Raw genomic sequence first — 17,647 nt, forward strand, 5'->3', positions numbered from 1 at the left:
CTAATTAGATGTAGATGCAACTACAACCAAACAGGAAACTCTTCCTATTTCTTATAAATATTATGTCTAGTTATTAGAACACTCATTTTGCGTGTACTGAGGATCAAGTTTCTTTACTCCCTTCTTAGACACAACTTCAGTGTATTTGCTACAGCCCAGGGCCATGTTCTGACCTGGGTCTGATATCTCTCAATCTCTGCTTGGATGAAGTTTCACGTTTTACATTCACCTGGACAGGAGTCAAAGCCCAGGTTTCCTCCCCTTGGCTGAGGGCCTCCATCAACCAGCTACAGTTACTGAGTAATTTACATAACCCTAAACCTCTGCAGCAAACATCACCAAGAATAACCTACAGCCACCTGCTTAAGGCACCTCCTCAAACTCAGGGACCGTGGTCACATTATTTTACACAGAGATATTTCAGTCAAGGTGTCTTGACATCCCATCCCACTGACCTGACACACAGGACAGCACGCGAGGACAAGCATTCAAAGAGCAGCATTTTTTGGTTTGGAGCACTGAAGGAATTTTAAGTTTTTCATTCTTCCTGTCCCAAATAATTTGCTGAGTAAAATCAGACTTTTTTTAGTGGTTTGTGGGCGGACAAAACTGATTTTGTGCAGGTGCAGGAAGCTAAAGGGCAAATGATTTACACACTGGAAGAGAACAACTAGCAGCTACTAGTACAAGATGGCTCAGTTTCTTTAAGGAAATTATTTTAAATCAGAGGAACTCTGCTCAGTTACACCTTGTTTAGCTTCTGATCTTAAACAAAAACCAATGACAGAGGCAGGCACTCCAAAAAGCTTTCTCAAAACTTTCATACCCCACACTCCTCTCCCACAGCTGCCGGGTTGTGAGGCAGATGCTCCTTTAGATCCAAAGGAAGAGTCAGGAACACAAGGCTGCTGCAACAGCTGCACAATCTCAGCTTGCTTTTTGTCCTGGAAGGCAGGACACAATATCCCCAGAGCTCTATCAGGATAAAGTCATCTTTTATCATTAACTGCTATGGCCTTCCAGCTCCATATTAAAGCATGCAGCAAATCAGCACCTGTATCTCCCCAAAATGTGTTGCTTTAATTCGCTTTTCTGATGGGACTAAATCTAACCATCTTTACTTTTACTTTTTTGGCTTTGTATTCTCATCAGCTTCTCTGTCCTGCTGGCAGTTCAAAGAGATCCAGCTCTCCCAGAACTAAATACTCCCTTTGGACAAGTTACCAAGCCAACCATTCTGAGCTGCCCAAAGGTGTTCTTCTCACCTTACTGCCACTATAAAGGCAAGGGGCTGTGGTTTTGTTAGAGATTTTGGAAGTCAGAAGGCACTGCAGTGTGGGATGAGTGACTGTAAGTGGAAATAAGGACACAGGCATGGAGCTGGTTTTAAAATTCTGCACTTCCTTTCAAAAGCTTTAATAGCATTATCTCCAGTAATCCTACAAACCACAAAAGACTGTCTGAAATACAGAGCAATCAAGTACTATAATGGCCCTCCCACCAAAATGAAACATCATACAGTTGTATTTTCTTTTCTCAACACAGAAGAGTCATTCCAGGAGGGCAGCTGGCTTTGGGAACTGTCACTGCTTGTGGCAAAACTACAGGCAATAAAATGAAGTGATAACACTAAACTTGCATTTCCTCTACATTTTCATTCAAAGCTCTGGAGTGCTCATCAGTCTGTACCATCTCCTCATATAAGCAACTACATTTACTATTTATTTTGACTACAGATTTCACTGAAACATTTAACATACCACAGCAGGGCCTCAAACACCCCTGACAGAGAGAGGCAAAGCTGGAAGATCTTTGCTTAAATATTTCACCCGCTATTTGTCTGTTGAACATACTTTCAGTTCCTGAAGTTTTTCACTTAGATAGGTAGTATCTGCCTCTGTCAGGTTTTCCGAATCTGACAGATTCTCCAGGAATCTGGTTCCTGCGCAGGGTTTCCCTGTGATTGGATCTATGACATTTCCAACCTTGAACACAATTTCAGCCAGTTCGTGTTTCACGTGTTTGCTCCTTCGCTCAGGCAGAGCTTTCAGCAGAACAATGTCTCCAACAACACACTGCTGCAGGGGATCGTGGGCAAAATAGGTTTTTCTTTTGTTAAAGAACTGTAAAAGAAGAAGAAAGAAAAAAAAAAAGAAACCCTGGCATTAGATTTCAAAGTTTCTTGCTCAATTCGTTTTCCTTCACGTAAAAATCTAGTATTTGTTCCTAGTGGTACAGCAGAATTTAGAATCTTTTAAGAAATAAATTAACAGGTTCTTCTGCTGGATAAAATATTGAAATGGGTTCCACAGGACCCATTATCCAATATTGACTCTATCCTTAACCTTCTGCTCAAAGGCAAGTTATTCCACCTCCACATACCACAGTTTCCACATATAAAAACTGAGAAAATATTATTTTAAGCTACTTGTTTGAAGTGCATTGACAAGGGATAAATGCAAACTTGTACAGCACATCACAGCACAGATGCAAACACTAAGCAGTGTTACAATTATGCATACAGAAAAACAGCTATAAAACTTACTGTAAAAGTGACTAATATAGTGTCAAGTTTCCAAAGCATATTCCACATCAACATGAAAAATTAAACCTAAGTGTGAAACAACAAAAACTTACCTTCTCAGCCGAGATCAAATGAGCTGCACTAACAAGGCACTTCAAAGAAATACATTTAGCAGACAATTTGTAAGTCCTCACCACACAGTGCTTTTCATCCTTTGCAGTCAACCCCACAGCCAAATCCTCATGCGAGGTCCTTAAGGAGTTTGCAATTGCAGAGTCATCAAAAATTCCAGGAGTCGAATCACAGAACATTCCTCCACACAACACAAAACCCACAAGTTGTTAACCAGCTGCTATTACCTTCAGTAAGTAGGGATCCAGCACAAGCCTTGTCACTCTCACTTTGGCAGTTTTCTGCATTTTGGTTCCTATTACTTTCCCTACTATCCATTTTGCATGGACAGCTCCACGTGGGACAGACATTGTTTAGTTATGGTCATCCAGTGCCTGGCAACAAGCAAGCAGAGGTGCTATTTTAACAAAATAAAAAAAAATCACCGGTTCCTGGTCAATACCAACATTTTCCTATTTCAGACTCACGGCTTAATCAGGTAATTTTGTTGGAAAGGGGTAAATACAAACAGTTCCAAACTCCACATATTGCACCACCTCAGCCCGGGTTAACAATATGAGGGATGTGAACATGTCCTCACTGCCAGGGAAAGTGACTTCAGGACAGCAGTAAAAATGGACATAACACCATAAGGATGAGACCTTATCCCAAAGCCCACAAAATTCCTTTGAATCACACCAGTTCTCACACATGACAGAAATGTGGAAGTTATTAATGTAACTCACACTCCAGCAGCTGTCTTGGCTGCTAACCTGTTCATCAGGTCCATGGGTGACCACAGAGCACCCAAACAGGGTTGTTCAGAGTCATCTGCTGCTGTGCATCTCATTATCAGCTGAGCTGATGAAACCTAAGAAAGGTAATGAGCTTCTCAAGCCATAAGTGACATATCAAAGAGCTGCCTGACTTGCAGTAAGTGTAATCACTTCTGAGTTAGTTCTTCCCTGCAAGTAATTATACTCCACTACCTTATTTTAATTAGGGAGAGCTTTCTGTGCCACTCTTGCAAGAGTCAGAGGCAAAAATCAATAGCTAAACACAGGAAGACCTGAGCCAACATTAAACACTGACGAAGACCAGTGACCTTTTCCTCTCCCACTCAAACATAGGTCGTTAAACACAAGCGACACTTGTGAATTCTCCATCCGCAGGTGGATTCCCCCGCCGCAACTTGCAAGGCGCTTTCTTTGATGTTGCAACACACCCGAAGAAGAAGAGTTTAGGGACACAGGGGGCACACAGGGTGAAAACCCAGCAGCGATACCTGGGGCTGCTCTCACCACCCCTGACCCCGCTGCGCGCCCATAGGGCTGGCGGGGGGTGTTAGCACGGGGCTCTCCCGTCCCCCAGAGCTAAACACCACAGTTAGGCACGGGCAGCACCCCTGGAGCACCGGGAGCTACCGGGATAAACCAGCAAATTCAAGCAGAGTGGGAGCTTTCAGGCCCCCGCCTTCCCCAAGGCCTCACAGCGCTCCACGAAAGGCCCTGCCCCGCCAGCGCGGCCAGGAGGCCTCGCAGACAGCGGGGCTCGGCTCAGCGGCTCGGAGAGCTGCTCCAGCCAGAGGAAACCCCCCCCAAAATCGCGGTGGCAATGCCCATCCCCTCTCACCGGCACCGCCGCCACCGCCGCGCCTCGGGGGCCTTAAAGGGACGGGCCCGGAACGGGCGGGGCCGGGCACGGAAGCGCCGCGCGGCAAAGGGGCGGGGCCAGAGGCGAGAGGGGCGGGGCCAGCTGTGGGTGGGGCCTGCCGGGGTATTTAAAGGCACAGGCGCCACGTCCGCCTCCCTCAGGGGCGCTGAGGGGAAAGTGTTAAGAAGTCAGCGAATCATCAACGCTGAAAGAGACTTTTAAGGTCTCTTTAGACAGGGCGGTGAGGATGGTGAAGGGTCTGGAGGGGAAGCCTTATGAGGAGCGCTTGCTTTGTACAGCCTGGAGAAGAGGAGGCTGAGGGGAGGCTTCGCTGGGGTCTTGGACATCCTCATGCAGGAAAGCGGAGGGGCAGGTGCCCAACTCTGCTCTCTGTGACCAGTGACAGGGCTCAAGAGAACAGCGGGAAGCTGAGTCAGGGGAGAGGTGTAGGTTGGATGTCAGGAAAAGGTTTTTTAGCCAAAGGGTGGTCGGGCACCGAACAGACTCCCCAGGGCAGTGGCTGCACCATCAAGGCTGGCAGAGCTCAAGGAGTGTTTGGACAAAACTCTCAGGTACACAGTGGGATTGTTGGGGTGCGATGAGCAGGATTAGGAGTTGGACTCGATGATCCTGATGGGTCCCTTCTGGCTTGGTATTCCATGATTCTTACGATAGTCCAGTCGAACCATCAACCCAGTGTAACCCCTAAACCACATCACCCAGCCCCAGGTCCAGACGCCTCTTGAACACCTCCAGGGATGGTGACTCCACCGCCTCTCTGGGCAACTATTTCAATGCCTGACCACCCTAACAGTGAAAAAAAAGTTCTCATATCTAATCTGAATCTCCCCTGTCTCAGCTTAAGGCTGTTTCCTCTTATCTTCTCACTGCATGGTAGAAGAGACCCCACAGCCTGCAGCAGGCAGGTGTTGGGCTGGAGGTGATGAGGGATGAATGCTGAGGGGCCCCTTTACACTGAATTTCGAGGATGGACTTGACTATGAGTGCTGCCTCTGTGGCACTGAAGTGTCCACACAAGAACAATTTTGTGCTCTTCCACCTGCTGTTAACTGATGTACGTGAGCCAAATCTTGAAGGTTTTCCATGTAAATCTGGAGTAATTGTAGCCCATACAAAGTAAGAGCTGGCCTGTTGTCCTTGCTATCCCTAACCTGGAAGATATTTAGTTTCTGTAAATCTGTATACAAAACGGAGGGCTGGGAGGAAAAAAACAACAACCGAACCACTTATAAACTGAATAATGGCCTTTGAGATAATGTGCTCCCAGTCTCTGTCCCTCTGACTTTAGGCTGGGGTCATCCCTTTTTTTATTTAAATGTGTTCATTTCTCATTTTCTGCCGGTATTTTGGCAGCTGCCCAGTTTTCAGGCTTGTTCTCTTTCGGTGTTAGTGTCCCATCATCTCTCACCACAGGAAGAGGGCAGGTAGGGAATCCTATTTATTTAACAGGACAATTCTGCACAGCTTCCCTTCTAAAGGTGGCCGGTGTGGGGAGAACAGGCTGCTCTTTGTACAGCTGGAGACACTGTTGAAATAGTTCGATCAGATACCGCCAAAGGAGTTATTTGGAAGTTCATTATCAGCTCTTACAGATACCCAAGTCAAGACTCGTGGGCTTCTCTTTATTTTAGTGCCTTGTTACTTGAATTACAGTGGAGAGGAGCTGGGAGGAGCCTCGTTGGTGCAGGCAGGAAAAGGTTAAGAGCCGTTTGTATCACCTGGGAAAGCAATTCTTTGATTTTTCAGAGGGCGCTAACATGCTGCAGCTCAGGGAAACAAAGGAAAGGGGATCAAGCATAAAAGTTGTTCTGGGATTTTATTCTCAGTGGCAGAACTTGTGAGGGCTGGATATTGATGTCTGCTGGAAAACACGGAGTTTTGGATCAAAAAGAATTTTTTTCTCCTTTATTCAAACAGTGATCTGTGAGGTAAGTCTTGATTCCAACTGGTGACTTTAGATAACTTCTTTTTACATTGAGGGGTAAGAAAACCCTTTATCTTGCTGATCCATTTTAAAACAGTGAATTCTTTGCCTAAATTGTTCCTTGGGCAGGGAGCACAGGCAGGAGTGTGAGTCAACAACTGTAAAAAGCCCACAACGCTTTCCTGTGCTGTCTGCATTCAAATTGCTTGCATTAATTTCCGAGCTAAAGTATGGAAATTCAGGAACTGGGAGAAGCATAATGAGTCAGGGGAATTTGCGACTCAGAGTTGCAGTAAATATTTCAGTGATGACAGGAGTCTTTCGAACTGTAGTAGTGTCTGTGTTAATGTGCTTTTGCAGCTGATGCTTCAAGCATCTTCTGGTGGTGGCTCTTGAAGTACTTCCCAAGCCTTGTCTCCTTCGTCCTCACTGCACTCCCAAGGGTTTTGTATTTCCAGCTCCTGTAAGGACTTTGGTGGCAGCTGGTTCAGTTGCTGCCCCTGTGCCTGTGCTGATCCTTAAGGGCAGATTGCTTTTGGGGGTGTAAGAGAGGGGTCTCAATTGCCATTAATTCCTTGTCTATGTGCAGCTGAGACTGAGGAGTTCTCACCTTAAAAACTGCTGCTGATTTTTGTGTGTGTGTGTGAAAACAACTGCTTTTTCACAGCAGTACATCTGACCAAAGTGTGATGGGTGGGAACAGTTCACACACAGTTGTCACTGAGAGCAAGTGCCCTGTGAAGGGAAGTTTTTATATCCGGTGGAGAGCCCTGCAGAAACGATCCATTCACCTTGGAAATACTAAACTGGAAATAAAACGTACTCCCAGCTCTTGGGCGGGTTAACTGCAGCTTGTTCCTTGAGGTATTTCTCTGTGGCTGTCTCTAAGGTACCGAATTCTGGCGGAGTTATTGAACATTGGGGAAGGGGGGAAATGCTGATTTAATGTGGTGTTTTTTGGTTTTTTTTTTCTGCTTGCAATTGTCAGTGAATGCTGTAAGTCAGTGGTATCTGATGTGAGGGTTATTTCCCACTGGGATAGAAGTGCAGCACTGTGGTGTAACTCGCTGCCCACCTGGTGCTGTGATACAGATAAGCATCAGTCCCTGCAAGAGTTGCCTTGCCAGTTCTTCCTGCTCTTCCCTGCTGTTCCCAGTTTCCCTCACACCCCAACATTTTGCTCAGGCCCTGGTTTCTCGCTGTCCATGAGGGACAAGACTGTAATCCAGCCAGAGCTGGTGGATGTCACTTCTTTCATCTTGGACACGAACACGCTGGAAGGCAGAGCCGGGGCTGTTCGGTTCCTGCACATTTTGTTCCTCATCGCTGCCTTTCCGCTCCCCTCATCACACAGAGCTTTTATCATCTCCCTGTTGGTGTCCACAAAGTGCAGGAGGAGCTGTGGATGTTCACAGCTTCTGAGCTGTCTGTTCCCAGATTCTGGCTGGACAGGAGTCTTTTATCACCCTGTCCTATTTTGGATTAATATGTTCTTTGGAAGGGTTATGGACGTGCTGTGATTTATCACATTCTGCTGCTTCTGAGTCTCCAGCCTGGATCCCTGTGGCAAGTGCAGAAATAAATCCCTGGAGCCTGGTGTCAGAAACTCTATCTTGAAGCACACTGCACATGATTCACAGTTAAATGCTGTTGTTAGCAGGGATTGCTTTTGCATTAAACAAAAGATTGCAAACCCAGATTGTCTTATTTGGCAAGATTTGTCTTATTTGAAGAAGTTATTTTTCTAAAAACTGGCCTGTTAAGTGCTTTTGCTTCTGTTGTGAATATCTGACATTCATTTAAGCTGCTCAGTGTGAATACCATTTCCAATTTCTTTACTGGTGCTATTGATTAAAATGCAGTTTACTTTTCTGGGGAAAATTTGATATTCAAAAATGTCTTTTCACTGTGAGTCAGAATGTACTTTTCCATGGAATAAAAATTCTGGAAAGAAAAAAAAAACCCAGCTATTGGAAATGTTGAACAAATTATATTGTCATTTCAACCAGGTTATATAAGAAAAATGAAAGAACTTCAAAGTAAAAATGAAGGGCACTGGTATTTTTTTCATATTTTGAGAAAATTAGTACATTTCTTTGCAGTTGTTACATTTTATCTGTTCAGAGTTTTCCATATGAAACTCTCAGAATGTTCTGTACTGGCCCTAACCCCAAGATCCTGTTTAATTCAGTTGGCTGTTTCGAGTTACATATTAAAAATGAATTATGAACCTTTTTTTCTCCTTTGCCTTCAGCCACTGGTGCTTCTTTAGAACTAACAGAAGAAGGGGCTGTTTCCAGTGTTGTATAGAAGTCTGTAGTACTCATGCTATACATGCTGCATCCCATGGGACAATTATTCACAGTAAGCCTCTGCTTTTGAAGAAAACTAGACAGAAAACACCTTTGGAATGCAACAGATTAAAATTTAATTTTCCTGTGAGCTGTGTTGCATCTTGCAGATTAGAGATCAAACAGTTACTGGGGTAATTCCTGCTGGTTTGGGTGCCCTCACATGATGCTCTTAGTGTCAGTATTGCTGTGGTCACATTACCACACCTCTGTGGCCAGTTTTTGGTTTTTAATATTCCTTACCCTTTAATTGAAAGCACTTTTCTGTGCTAAGAAGAAAGGAGCTGAGCTGTGCTCAGCTGTGCTGCTCTGGGGTGTTGCCTAAATTGTAGAGGAAACAAACTCTGTGGCAAAGGTCTGCTTTTCACTTGTTTAAATAAACAATCCCTGAGGAGAAAGGGGGTACCCTGGGGCTGATGGGATTTGGGTTGAGGATATGCCCACCCCTGGAGCACCCTGGGTTACAGTGACTCTTGGTATGAACTGGCCTCTCCTTGGACTGGAGGTGGGCACTGGCAGAAGGATCAACTTGAGGGGAATACTTTGAGGGTTGTAGGTCCCTCCAGTCTTCAGAAGGGAGCAGATGCTGTCACACTGTTTTGGATAGAAATGCAATTCTATGATTTTCCAGCATCATAATAGTCTTGTTATTCTTGATTTTTTTTTTTTTTCCCCTCAGTGTGCAACCTGTCTGCAACTTAATGAAGCCCATTATTCCTTGTCCCAACCCCTGTGGTCATGAAGAGCAGACACTATAATGTCTCACCACACCTGTCCTTTCTCTGTACTAACCAGTACTTTCATTTTACCACAGGTGGTTTCCTAGCCCTTGGATCTTTCCTCTGGACTCCTTCCAGTTAGCACATTGTCTTTCCAGAAGTGTGTTGCCCCAAAAACAAACAAGACTTCAACAGAAGTTCTACCAGGGCCGACTGGAGGGAGAGGAGAACTCAGCTGCTCTCACCGGTGTCAGAAAGATGAATTTCCTCCCGAGCTTTTCTTCCCCTCTCTGAGCTGCCTCAAGCGCTTGTTCTCACCTCTGCTGCTGATGTCCATATGATTTGGTAACTACCCTGTGTGTTCTCTGCCTCAAATTCCCTACAGTTTGAAAAGAAAAACTTCCACATGGGTTTTACTGCCTATTTACTACTTAAAATTTCTGGGTGAGGGGCACGAAGCAAGTGGAGAATAATCAGTGCATTTGCAAGCCAATTTAGAGCTCAGCAGAAGCAAGGAAGAAGGCAAGATATTTTATAAAATCCTGGAAGGTTCAGGCAAATGGAACTTTTCAGTTTAAACTAGAACTTTATTTTGGAATTTCTTAAGGAGAGGTTGGAATTCTGCCACACTGGGATAGTCTTATATTGTAGGAAACCAAGAATGCCTCAAGTCTCTGGCCCTGTATAGTTCACAGATACTCACTGGGTCGTGCAAGTCTGAGCTGTTAATTTTATAAAGTAAAGAGAAGCAAAAAGCTTCCTGTGCTCAAAAATAAACACCTGAGAACTGCCTAGTGCAGATTCACGCTGTCATTTAACCCCAGCTTTCAATATTTGGTTTGAGTGTATCCACAAAAAGCCCTCGTGGCTGTGGAAATAGCAGGTCTCATCAATATTTTGGATGGCACATGCAGCTGATTGCATTTAGAACAGAAGATTTGTGAAGGAGTTTTTTTTGCCAGCTTCCACAAAATCAAATTCATTTCACAGGAACTTCCCTGGGAAAAATTCTGTTCTGAATAACTCATCACTGTGGGTTTGGTAGCCCAAGAGAAGGTGGTAAATTCAGCTTAATTTCCCTGCATGTACTCTTGGCATTTGTATCATTTCAGGGGGTTGAGATATTGAGTTATAAAGAAATCCAACAGCTTAGTTGCTCAAGGAGCCATAGCTGATGGAACAGGACTGAGCTGTTGATTTATCATCATAAGGTTTTGCCGTGCTTTGTGTTCTGCTGGGTGTAGATGCATTTGGTGTTGGTACCTGCTGCAGAGACCTTTAAGCAAGGGAATTTTGCTTGGATATGGATAAGGAATGTCATGCTTGTGTTGGCATTATTCAAAAGCCAGGCATTGCTTTTATGAAACTAAACACTCCCCCACTGTAGAGTTTTGTTGCAAGAGACTCCTGGTTTGCAGGGATGTGGCTGATTTAATGGAGCACAAGATCTGAGCTTCCCTACACGTCCTCAGCTGCAGCTGGATCTTGCAATATAAGCCCTGAATGATGCTCTGCCTTGTACTGTAGGAACCCAGAACTCAGGCCAATTTGCCAAGGTCTGAGAAGAGACAGCAATGATATTTTTTGAGCAACTTATTTTAAGGAGCAGGTTAATTTGAAAGGTTGAACTGTATTTTTTGTTTCCGTGTTCTTCCTGTCTTGGACGCAGAAATGCATATTTAAAGGTGATTTTATTCTGCATGTTTAAACTCATCCTACTTTGAGATCTAGCCAAGAACACGTTGCTGAATTTCCATCCCTGAGTGTAATGCATGTTTGATTTCAGGTGTGGCTGCCCTCATAAACTGCAAAATATGTCCATCCGAGGCCTGAAGAAGAAGCAGCCGAAGACTTTTAAAGTCAAAATTATAACAGTGGATGCTGAAATGGAGTTCAGCTGTGAGGTAAGAGGTGGGGAAGGTGGGGACTGACCTGTGTATTAGCAAGGCAGAAATTCTGAAAGTTCAGGTTATCAGTTCAAGGATGGTCTTAAAACTGATCTATTATGGATTACATAGCCTCAGATGTTTCTTCTGTAAAATAGCTCAGACTATTCAGAATTTAAAGCTCTTTGCATGAAATCCCTGTGGCTTACACAGCAAAATTAGCAGTAGGTCTGTTTTCTTCATAAGCATTTCAGGATATAATGCAGACCTTGTTTGTAAGTATTCCTACTTCTCCACAAAATTATCCTTTTTTTTTGTGATACAACACTTTAAGACACTGCCAGCTTAAATGAAGAAATCTGGTTAAAGCTGGTGCTAAGATGTTACTTATAAAATAATTTATAAACTGGTATCTTCGTGCTCAGTTGATCTGGGACATTGTGTTCAATTTGGCCAATAAACTCCAGTTTATTTCTTTAACTGCAGTGGCTTTTTGGTTTCTCTGGGCAAACAGAAGAAAGAATCAAATGAAAAAGCTGGCTTTTCTTCTATTAGTTATGGCTGTCTAGTAAACTGGTTAGAGAAATCATGACTCAAATAAAATATAGCAAGTGATCAACTGCTAAATAAATTGGGCTGAACTATCAAGGAGACAGAACTGTGCCTGATTAATTCCTAACCATCCAGCAAAAGCAAAACAAGGCATACAGTTATTCTGAGGAGTTACAAAACTGAGGTCCAATGGGACTGGCAATTTTAATGAGACTTGACTGTCTTGTGGGCCATTTAGTGTGTCATTTACTGGGTCCCTCCGAGACAGAATAGATCAGTCACAAGCACTGCACTTCTGTGACTTACTGATCTAGAGTTCATGCAGGCAGGATTGTGAAAATAAAGGATTTGGAAATTTTGATTTAGAGATCAGAGTCCTGGTTAACAAATCCATCTTAATGTATTCCTTCCTTTGCTATCTCTCCCTTCACCCCAGATATTGCTCTTTTACTGGGATGGTTTCCAGCTTTCCACACAGATACTACTGAAAAGTTCACTTTTTTTTTAAATTTTTTATTGCCATTAAATTTTTAGTGGCTGACCCAGGCAGTCAGACAAAACCTTTTTGACATGTAGTCAAATAGATGAAACAGATGTGCAGCCTCTTTGAAAAAAAAAACAAAACCGAGGATCATGTCTGTGAATTTGGGACCTTTAATCAAAGTTTGCTCTCTGTGGAGCCAGGCTGCTAAATTGCTGCAGAAGACAGGCTCCTGCTCATTTAAATCAGAGGAGCATGAAGGCTTGGCCTGGTGCCACTGACATAGCTGAGGTGTGTGAAAGGTGGATTTACTTTCCTTGTTCAGCATTCCTAACCTGCGCCCTGACACTGCTTTGATTTCCCCTGGCCTTCCTTCAGTCTCTCCAGTTCATGTAAACTATTGAGTATTTTTTTTTTTTTTTTTACAAATATTAATAAAGCTTTGCTGTGTCCTAGGAAATCAATAGTACAATCCCCATCCCCTGTGCTCCTCAAGCTCTTGCTGTTGTGGTTAAATGACTCCAGTTGCTTTGTGGATGTGTCCCTGGGGGAGAAGGAGGGGAGGTGGAGCACAGGAACTCTTACACAGCAGGAGGAATATTTCACTGAAAATCTAGAGGTGAAATCAGAGTTCACAGGAGAAAGACGAGTGGGAAAATCATTTAACACATTAATATAGTAATATCAATATGTTAAAGTGCCCGTTTTTCTTAATTTTCTTTCTCTCTTTTAGATGAAATGGAAGGGGAAGGACTTGTTTGACCTGGTGTGCCGAGCACTTGGTTTAAGGGAGACTTGGTTCTTTGGCCTGCAGTACACAATTAAAGGGATGTGCACCTGGTTAAAGATGGACAAGAAGGTACAGGAAACAAAATATTACAGCGTGGCAGTTACTTATAAAAAGATTCACTTTTTGCAGCACAGGAGCTAAAGGAATGTGTTACGTGACAACTCATAATTCTACATGGTAGCCTTTTTAAGACTAAAATTTTATTATTTGTTCTGGTGGCTTCTATCCCATTTGACCTGGAGCATCAGGTCAAATCACCACTAATTGCCACTATAGGCACTGATTGCTCTTAGACTAAAACTCAGCATTGCCCTTCCTGCTAAAATATGGGAAGGCTACTTTGAGTGGATTATGGAGTGCTTTCTGATTTTCCGTGGGAATATTATCTGGAGACACTTGTGTATCATTTTCTCTGTTGATTTTATTTTATCTGTAAACAGGTTTTAGATCAAGAAATCCCCAAAGAAGATCCCATTAGCTTTCATTTTTTGGCTAAATTCTACCCAGAGAAGGTAGAAGAGGAACTATTACAGGAAATTACCCAGCATTTATTCTTCCTTCAGGTCAGGAATAATTTTTTAACTGTGAATTCCCTCTGTATTTACCCCAGTCCTTTTGTATTGTCTTTGATCTTGTTGACAGCTGTAATTCTCAATGATTTTGCTTGCTTCAGCTGTATCAGCATCTCTCTAAATATATTAATTTTATGAAATACAAATGTCTCTCCTGACTGCTGTGGTTTTGTTCAGGTAAGCTGAATGTTTTGCCTTCTACAGGTTTCTGTTCTCTTGATGGCTTCTCTTACCCTTTGTGCTGGGAATTGCAGTTAAATTACTGAACCCTGTAGTTTCATGTAAAATGACTTTTACACCTCGCAGTTGGGGTCAGAATTCCACATCTGGATCTTCCAGACTTGTTTTGCTCCCATAGTATATGTTAAAAAATCCATGCAAGGCTGGCACTGCTAGAAGGACTGTGAGGCTTCTGCCCTAATTAGTCAGTGCTGGGAAGCATAAAGTGAAACCATCCTTTTTAAGAGTTTAAGAAGTTGTTTTGAGGACTGTGTCACCTGGTGTGCTCTGGCTGCAGATAAGGGGGATGAAGAGAGTCTCAACAGCTCCTTGTCACTGTCATCTTAGACCTGCTGGTGTAGCCTCTTGTGTAACCATTCCCTAACCCTCCTCTTTCAAAATGAGCAGAATTAGAAGCAGCCTGTTATTAGATATCCACGGGCTGTGGGGGAGTGACTGCACAGGCAATTGTGGAATCATTTGTGGAGGAGAGGGAAGGAATGGTAATGAGCAGTTGGGGACAATAAGCTTTTTCACCTTTACCAGCAGCAGATGGAACAAGACCTTTGGCTACAGTCTATCCCTGAAACTAAAACTCGTGAGTTCCTAAAAATAGTCCTGGTGGTTACTGGGAGATCGTCTTGTGCAGGACAGTAGAAAGCAAAACCACTAGAAAACAAGCACTCCCTGACATGGCCTTCTTAAATCTTCATTTTGGATTGTAGGGGTAAAAGATCACAGAATTTGGCAGCCATTGTAAAACACAGGTTTGTTCATCCAGCAAGTTTTGAAAGGAACAGGCAGCAGACACAATTTCTCAGCTCCATTAAAAAGCAGATGAAGGAGCAAATTCTTGGAGCGTCACCAAAATAAAGATGCATCGCCCAGGGAAAGCCCTGCTGTGTCTGCACAGCTGTGGCAATGGGATACAGGCATTGAGTTTTGGATGGTCACTCATTGGTCAGCTATTCCAGTGTCTGGGACATCCACCTTCTCTCCCAAGTGGCTGGGGAGTCCCTCTGGAGGTTTCAGCCTTCTGGTGTGGTGCTTTATTCCGGTAGCTTTCAGCAGGATGTGTCTGTGCAGGTAGGTTGGGTGTATGGAATCAATTCAGTCTGCAGCTGTAGATAAACACAGTAAATACCCTTGTTCCCTGAGGAGGATGTGTTAATGAAATAATGGGGAAATGCTGCTGTTCTGAGGGTTAATACACTAACCAAAACTTCATCCAGAACCCTTAACCACTTGGAAATTTGCTTATTAAGCTAATTTTGGAAACGAATGAGAGGGGCAGAACTCTTTTCCTAGTCTTTTAATCCTGATTTTTTTCACTTTTTTTTTTTTTTTCTTTTCTGCTTGAACCTGCCTTGACTAGCAGGTATGCAATTAGCAAATTCTTGTCATTCCGAAGTAGGAAAACAAGACTGAAACAAATTTGAACTTGCAAAGTTTCCTGACTGTAAGAACTTAAGATCACACCTGGATGCTAATAGGAAAAACATGTACAGACATCTGGATGCCTACAGATTTCAGCTCTACTGACTATTCAGACCTTTGCAAATTAATGGGGCATAACAGCCTTTTGCAAAATTCCTGAATAAATGTAAAGGACTGAACCTAAATGTTGTCTGCTTAAAGAGTAGGCAATTTGTTCCTTCTTTATGAAGTTTAACAAAAAGTCCTTGTAAAATCTGATCAGGAAAAAAAAACAACACCCGGACACTTATGGGGGATTTATCTACATTGTTATAAATTTTGGAACATGATATGCACCATGGAGTGTGAAAGCTGGAGCTTTCCAAATTGGAAGAAAACTCTTTTCGGTCTTTTCATTCTTTCCATTTTAACAGCTTAGAAAGAATTTTTCCTGTACCATAACCCAGGTTCATACACTGGACTCACCAGGGACTAAATTTAAAAGAAAAACTTTCTTGATGGTTCATTTCAGTTCACAGCACCTGCAGTGCCAGGGTGTATTTGTAAGATAGCTTGGTGCTATCACAAGTAGTTTTTCCTTTTGGAAATGTTCAAGTCTGTGTGCTAGGCAAAATTTTGTTGTCTTGTGCTTGTTATTAGGCTAAAAACATCACACCTGAGAGGAGGATTTGTGAAGATTAATTTCCCCTTTCCTCCACAGGTTTTCAAATAAAAATTGCAGAACTGATTTAAAATCAAACAAAACCTCACAAACTATTTATTACACCTCTAGTGTTGGGAGCACCACAGATTATTAAAATGAAAAGAAGGTTAAAAGAACCCTTTAGTGGGCTTTTGTTTTAAGTCCCTATGGTTTTGTTGTGCTTAGACCACTGCAATAGAATAAATTAGTGCTCTATTAGCTTCCTTTTTTTAGGACTCCTTTATTTTCTCATTCTGGAAAGCTTGAGAACATACTATTATGGTTTCAGTATGTCCATGGCAATACCAGTCAGCCCTGGGCAATCCGGTGTAGTAGGTCCTATGTGACCTCCAGAGTTCTCTTCCAACCTAAAATGTGATGTTTGACACGATCTAAAGCTTTTCCAAAGCAGGAATTAAAAGAAGGACTGTTAAAAGAAATGAAGTGCGGACAATAAAAATCATGTTTTATAACATTTTCTTTTATAGGACTCCTTATATAACTGTGTGGAGATAGCTGACTGGCATTTTTTGCTCTCATTAAATGCAATGTTAAGTAAAGGCTTCCTGTGTTCCTGAATGCCAATTTATTGTTACTGTTATTAACTCCTAATGGTGGCGTTTGGTGCCAAGTTATGGTCTGGGCATGTCTGGTTTCATTTCAAGCCTAACATAAGTCCTGATTTTGAGCTTCTTCAACTTGCTCCCTTTTTCTGTTGGTTTAGGTTAAGAAACAAATACTGGATGAAGAAATCTATTGTTCCCCAGAAGCAACAGTTTTACTGGCTTCTTATGCTGTCCAGGCCAAGGTTTGTGCATAGAAGGTCTCTTTTATTGACTCTTTTTTTCTTTTTTTTTTAACCAACACATCCACATGGTGGTGTGTTAAACACAGCAGGGTTGAAATTTCCTATGAAAGAAGCAGGTCATCCTGGGAGGTACAGGCACAGCTAGAAAATAAGCATTAGATGCCACTACAAGGGTTTTTTTTTTCTATACTATGCTTTCACAATTTAGAGGATTTCTTTGGACTTAACATTTTAATGTAATCGTTCTCCTAGCTAGAATTACTTCCTGTTGTTTTAAAAAATAGCCATGGATACAGAAGGTGATCGCAATGGGAGGACATGATGTTTTTTAGTATCTCTCAGAACACAGTTCACTTCGTGACACCGAGGGCCAAACTTACCCAGTGGCAGGAGGTGAACACAGCTTAGCAGGGCTGACCCTCTGCAGCAGCTCAGCTTAGTGCAGTTGGCTGCAGGAATAGGGGAGCTCACATTCCTCTGGTTCAGAGTATGAAATTATGGGAGATTCCTTCATTCCTGCAGTTTCCAAGAGCTACAGGTTAGGACTGAAGTCCAAGTTCAGAGGATACCTCAGTGGCTGTGTTGGAGCCAGGTGCATAACACGAGGCCTCAAGTAACTTCCATGGATGGTTGAGATGAGAGGAGCCTGTTTATTTGGCTACCCTGTACACAGGAGAACCAAAATAAAATCTATCTCAGGCAGTCACATTAAACTACACAAGCAACAATTTCTTCAGCATTCTGCTCCAGCAAACTGAACTATCTTTTCCTTTCTTGGCACAGTATGGTGACTACGACCCAAATTTTCATGAGCCAGGCTTTCTAGCCCATGATGAGCTTTTACCCAAAAGGGTAAGTCTTTATTCTATATAAAACCAAATCTTTGAATCTACTCTGCAATACAAATACTGCTGTGG

The 17,647-nt window shown here is 42.9% G+C and overlaps 2 protein-coding genes across 2 annotated transcripts in view; one reads left to right on the forward strand and one right to left on the reverse strand.

Annotated features, from left to right (window-relative positions):
- Positions 1-17,647, forward strand: part of LOC126643362 (merlin-like) — a 30,925-nt gene that overhangs the window by 2,295 nt on the left and 10,983 nt on the right. Inside the window, exons 2-7 of the mRNA XM_050321641.1 lie at positions 9,399-9,648; positions 11,090-11,207; positions 12,956-13,081; positions 13,453-13,575; positions 16,647-16,730; positions 17,514-17,582. Of these exons, the coding sequence (XP_050177598.1) occupies positions 9,641-9,648; positions 11,090-11,207; positions 12,956-13,081; positions 13,453-13,575; positions 16,647-16,730; positions 17,514-17,582 (528 nt within the window). The 5' untranslated portion in view covers positions 9,399-9,640. The remainder of the gene's footprint in view (positions 1-9,398; positions 9,649-11,089; positions 11,208-12,955; positions 13,082-13,452; positions 13,576-16,646; positions 16,731-17,513; positions 17,583-17,647) is intronic.
- MRPS17 (mitochondrial ribosomal protein S17) lies at positions 1,385-4,358 on the reverse strand. Its single transcript, XM_050321645.1, has 3 exons — positions 4,268-4,358; positions 2,884-3,030; positions 1,385-2,123 (listed from the first exon to the last, which is right to left on the reverse strand). Exons 2-3 carry the CDS (start codon positions 3,004-3,006, stop codon positions 1,833-1,835), a joined length of 414 nt encoding a protein of 137 aa, XP_050177602.1. The 5' UTR covers positions 3,007-3,030; positions 4,268-4,358; the 3' UTR covers positions 1,385-1,832.

The sequence above is a fragment of the Myiozetetes cayanensis genome, unplaced genomic scaffold (genome assembly GCF_022539395.1).
Source record: "Myiozetetes cayanensis isolate MyiCay16 unplaced genomic scaffold, myiCay2020 scf27, whole genome shotgun sequence".
Lineage (NCBI taxonomy): Eukaryota > Metazoa > Chordata > Aves > Passeriformes > Tyrannidae > Myiozetetes > Myiozetetes cayanensis.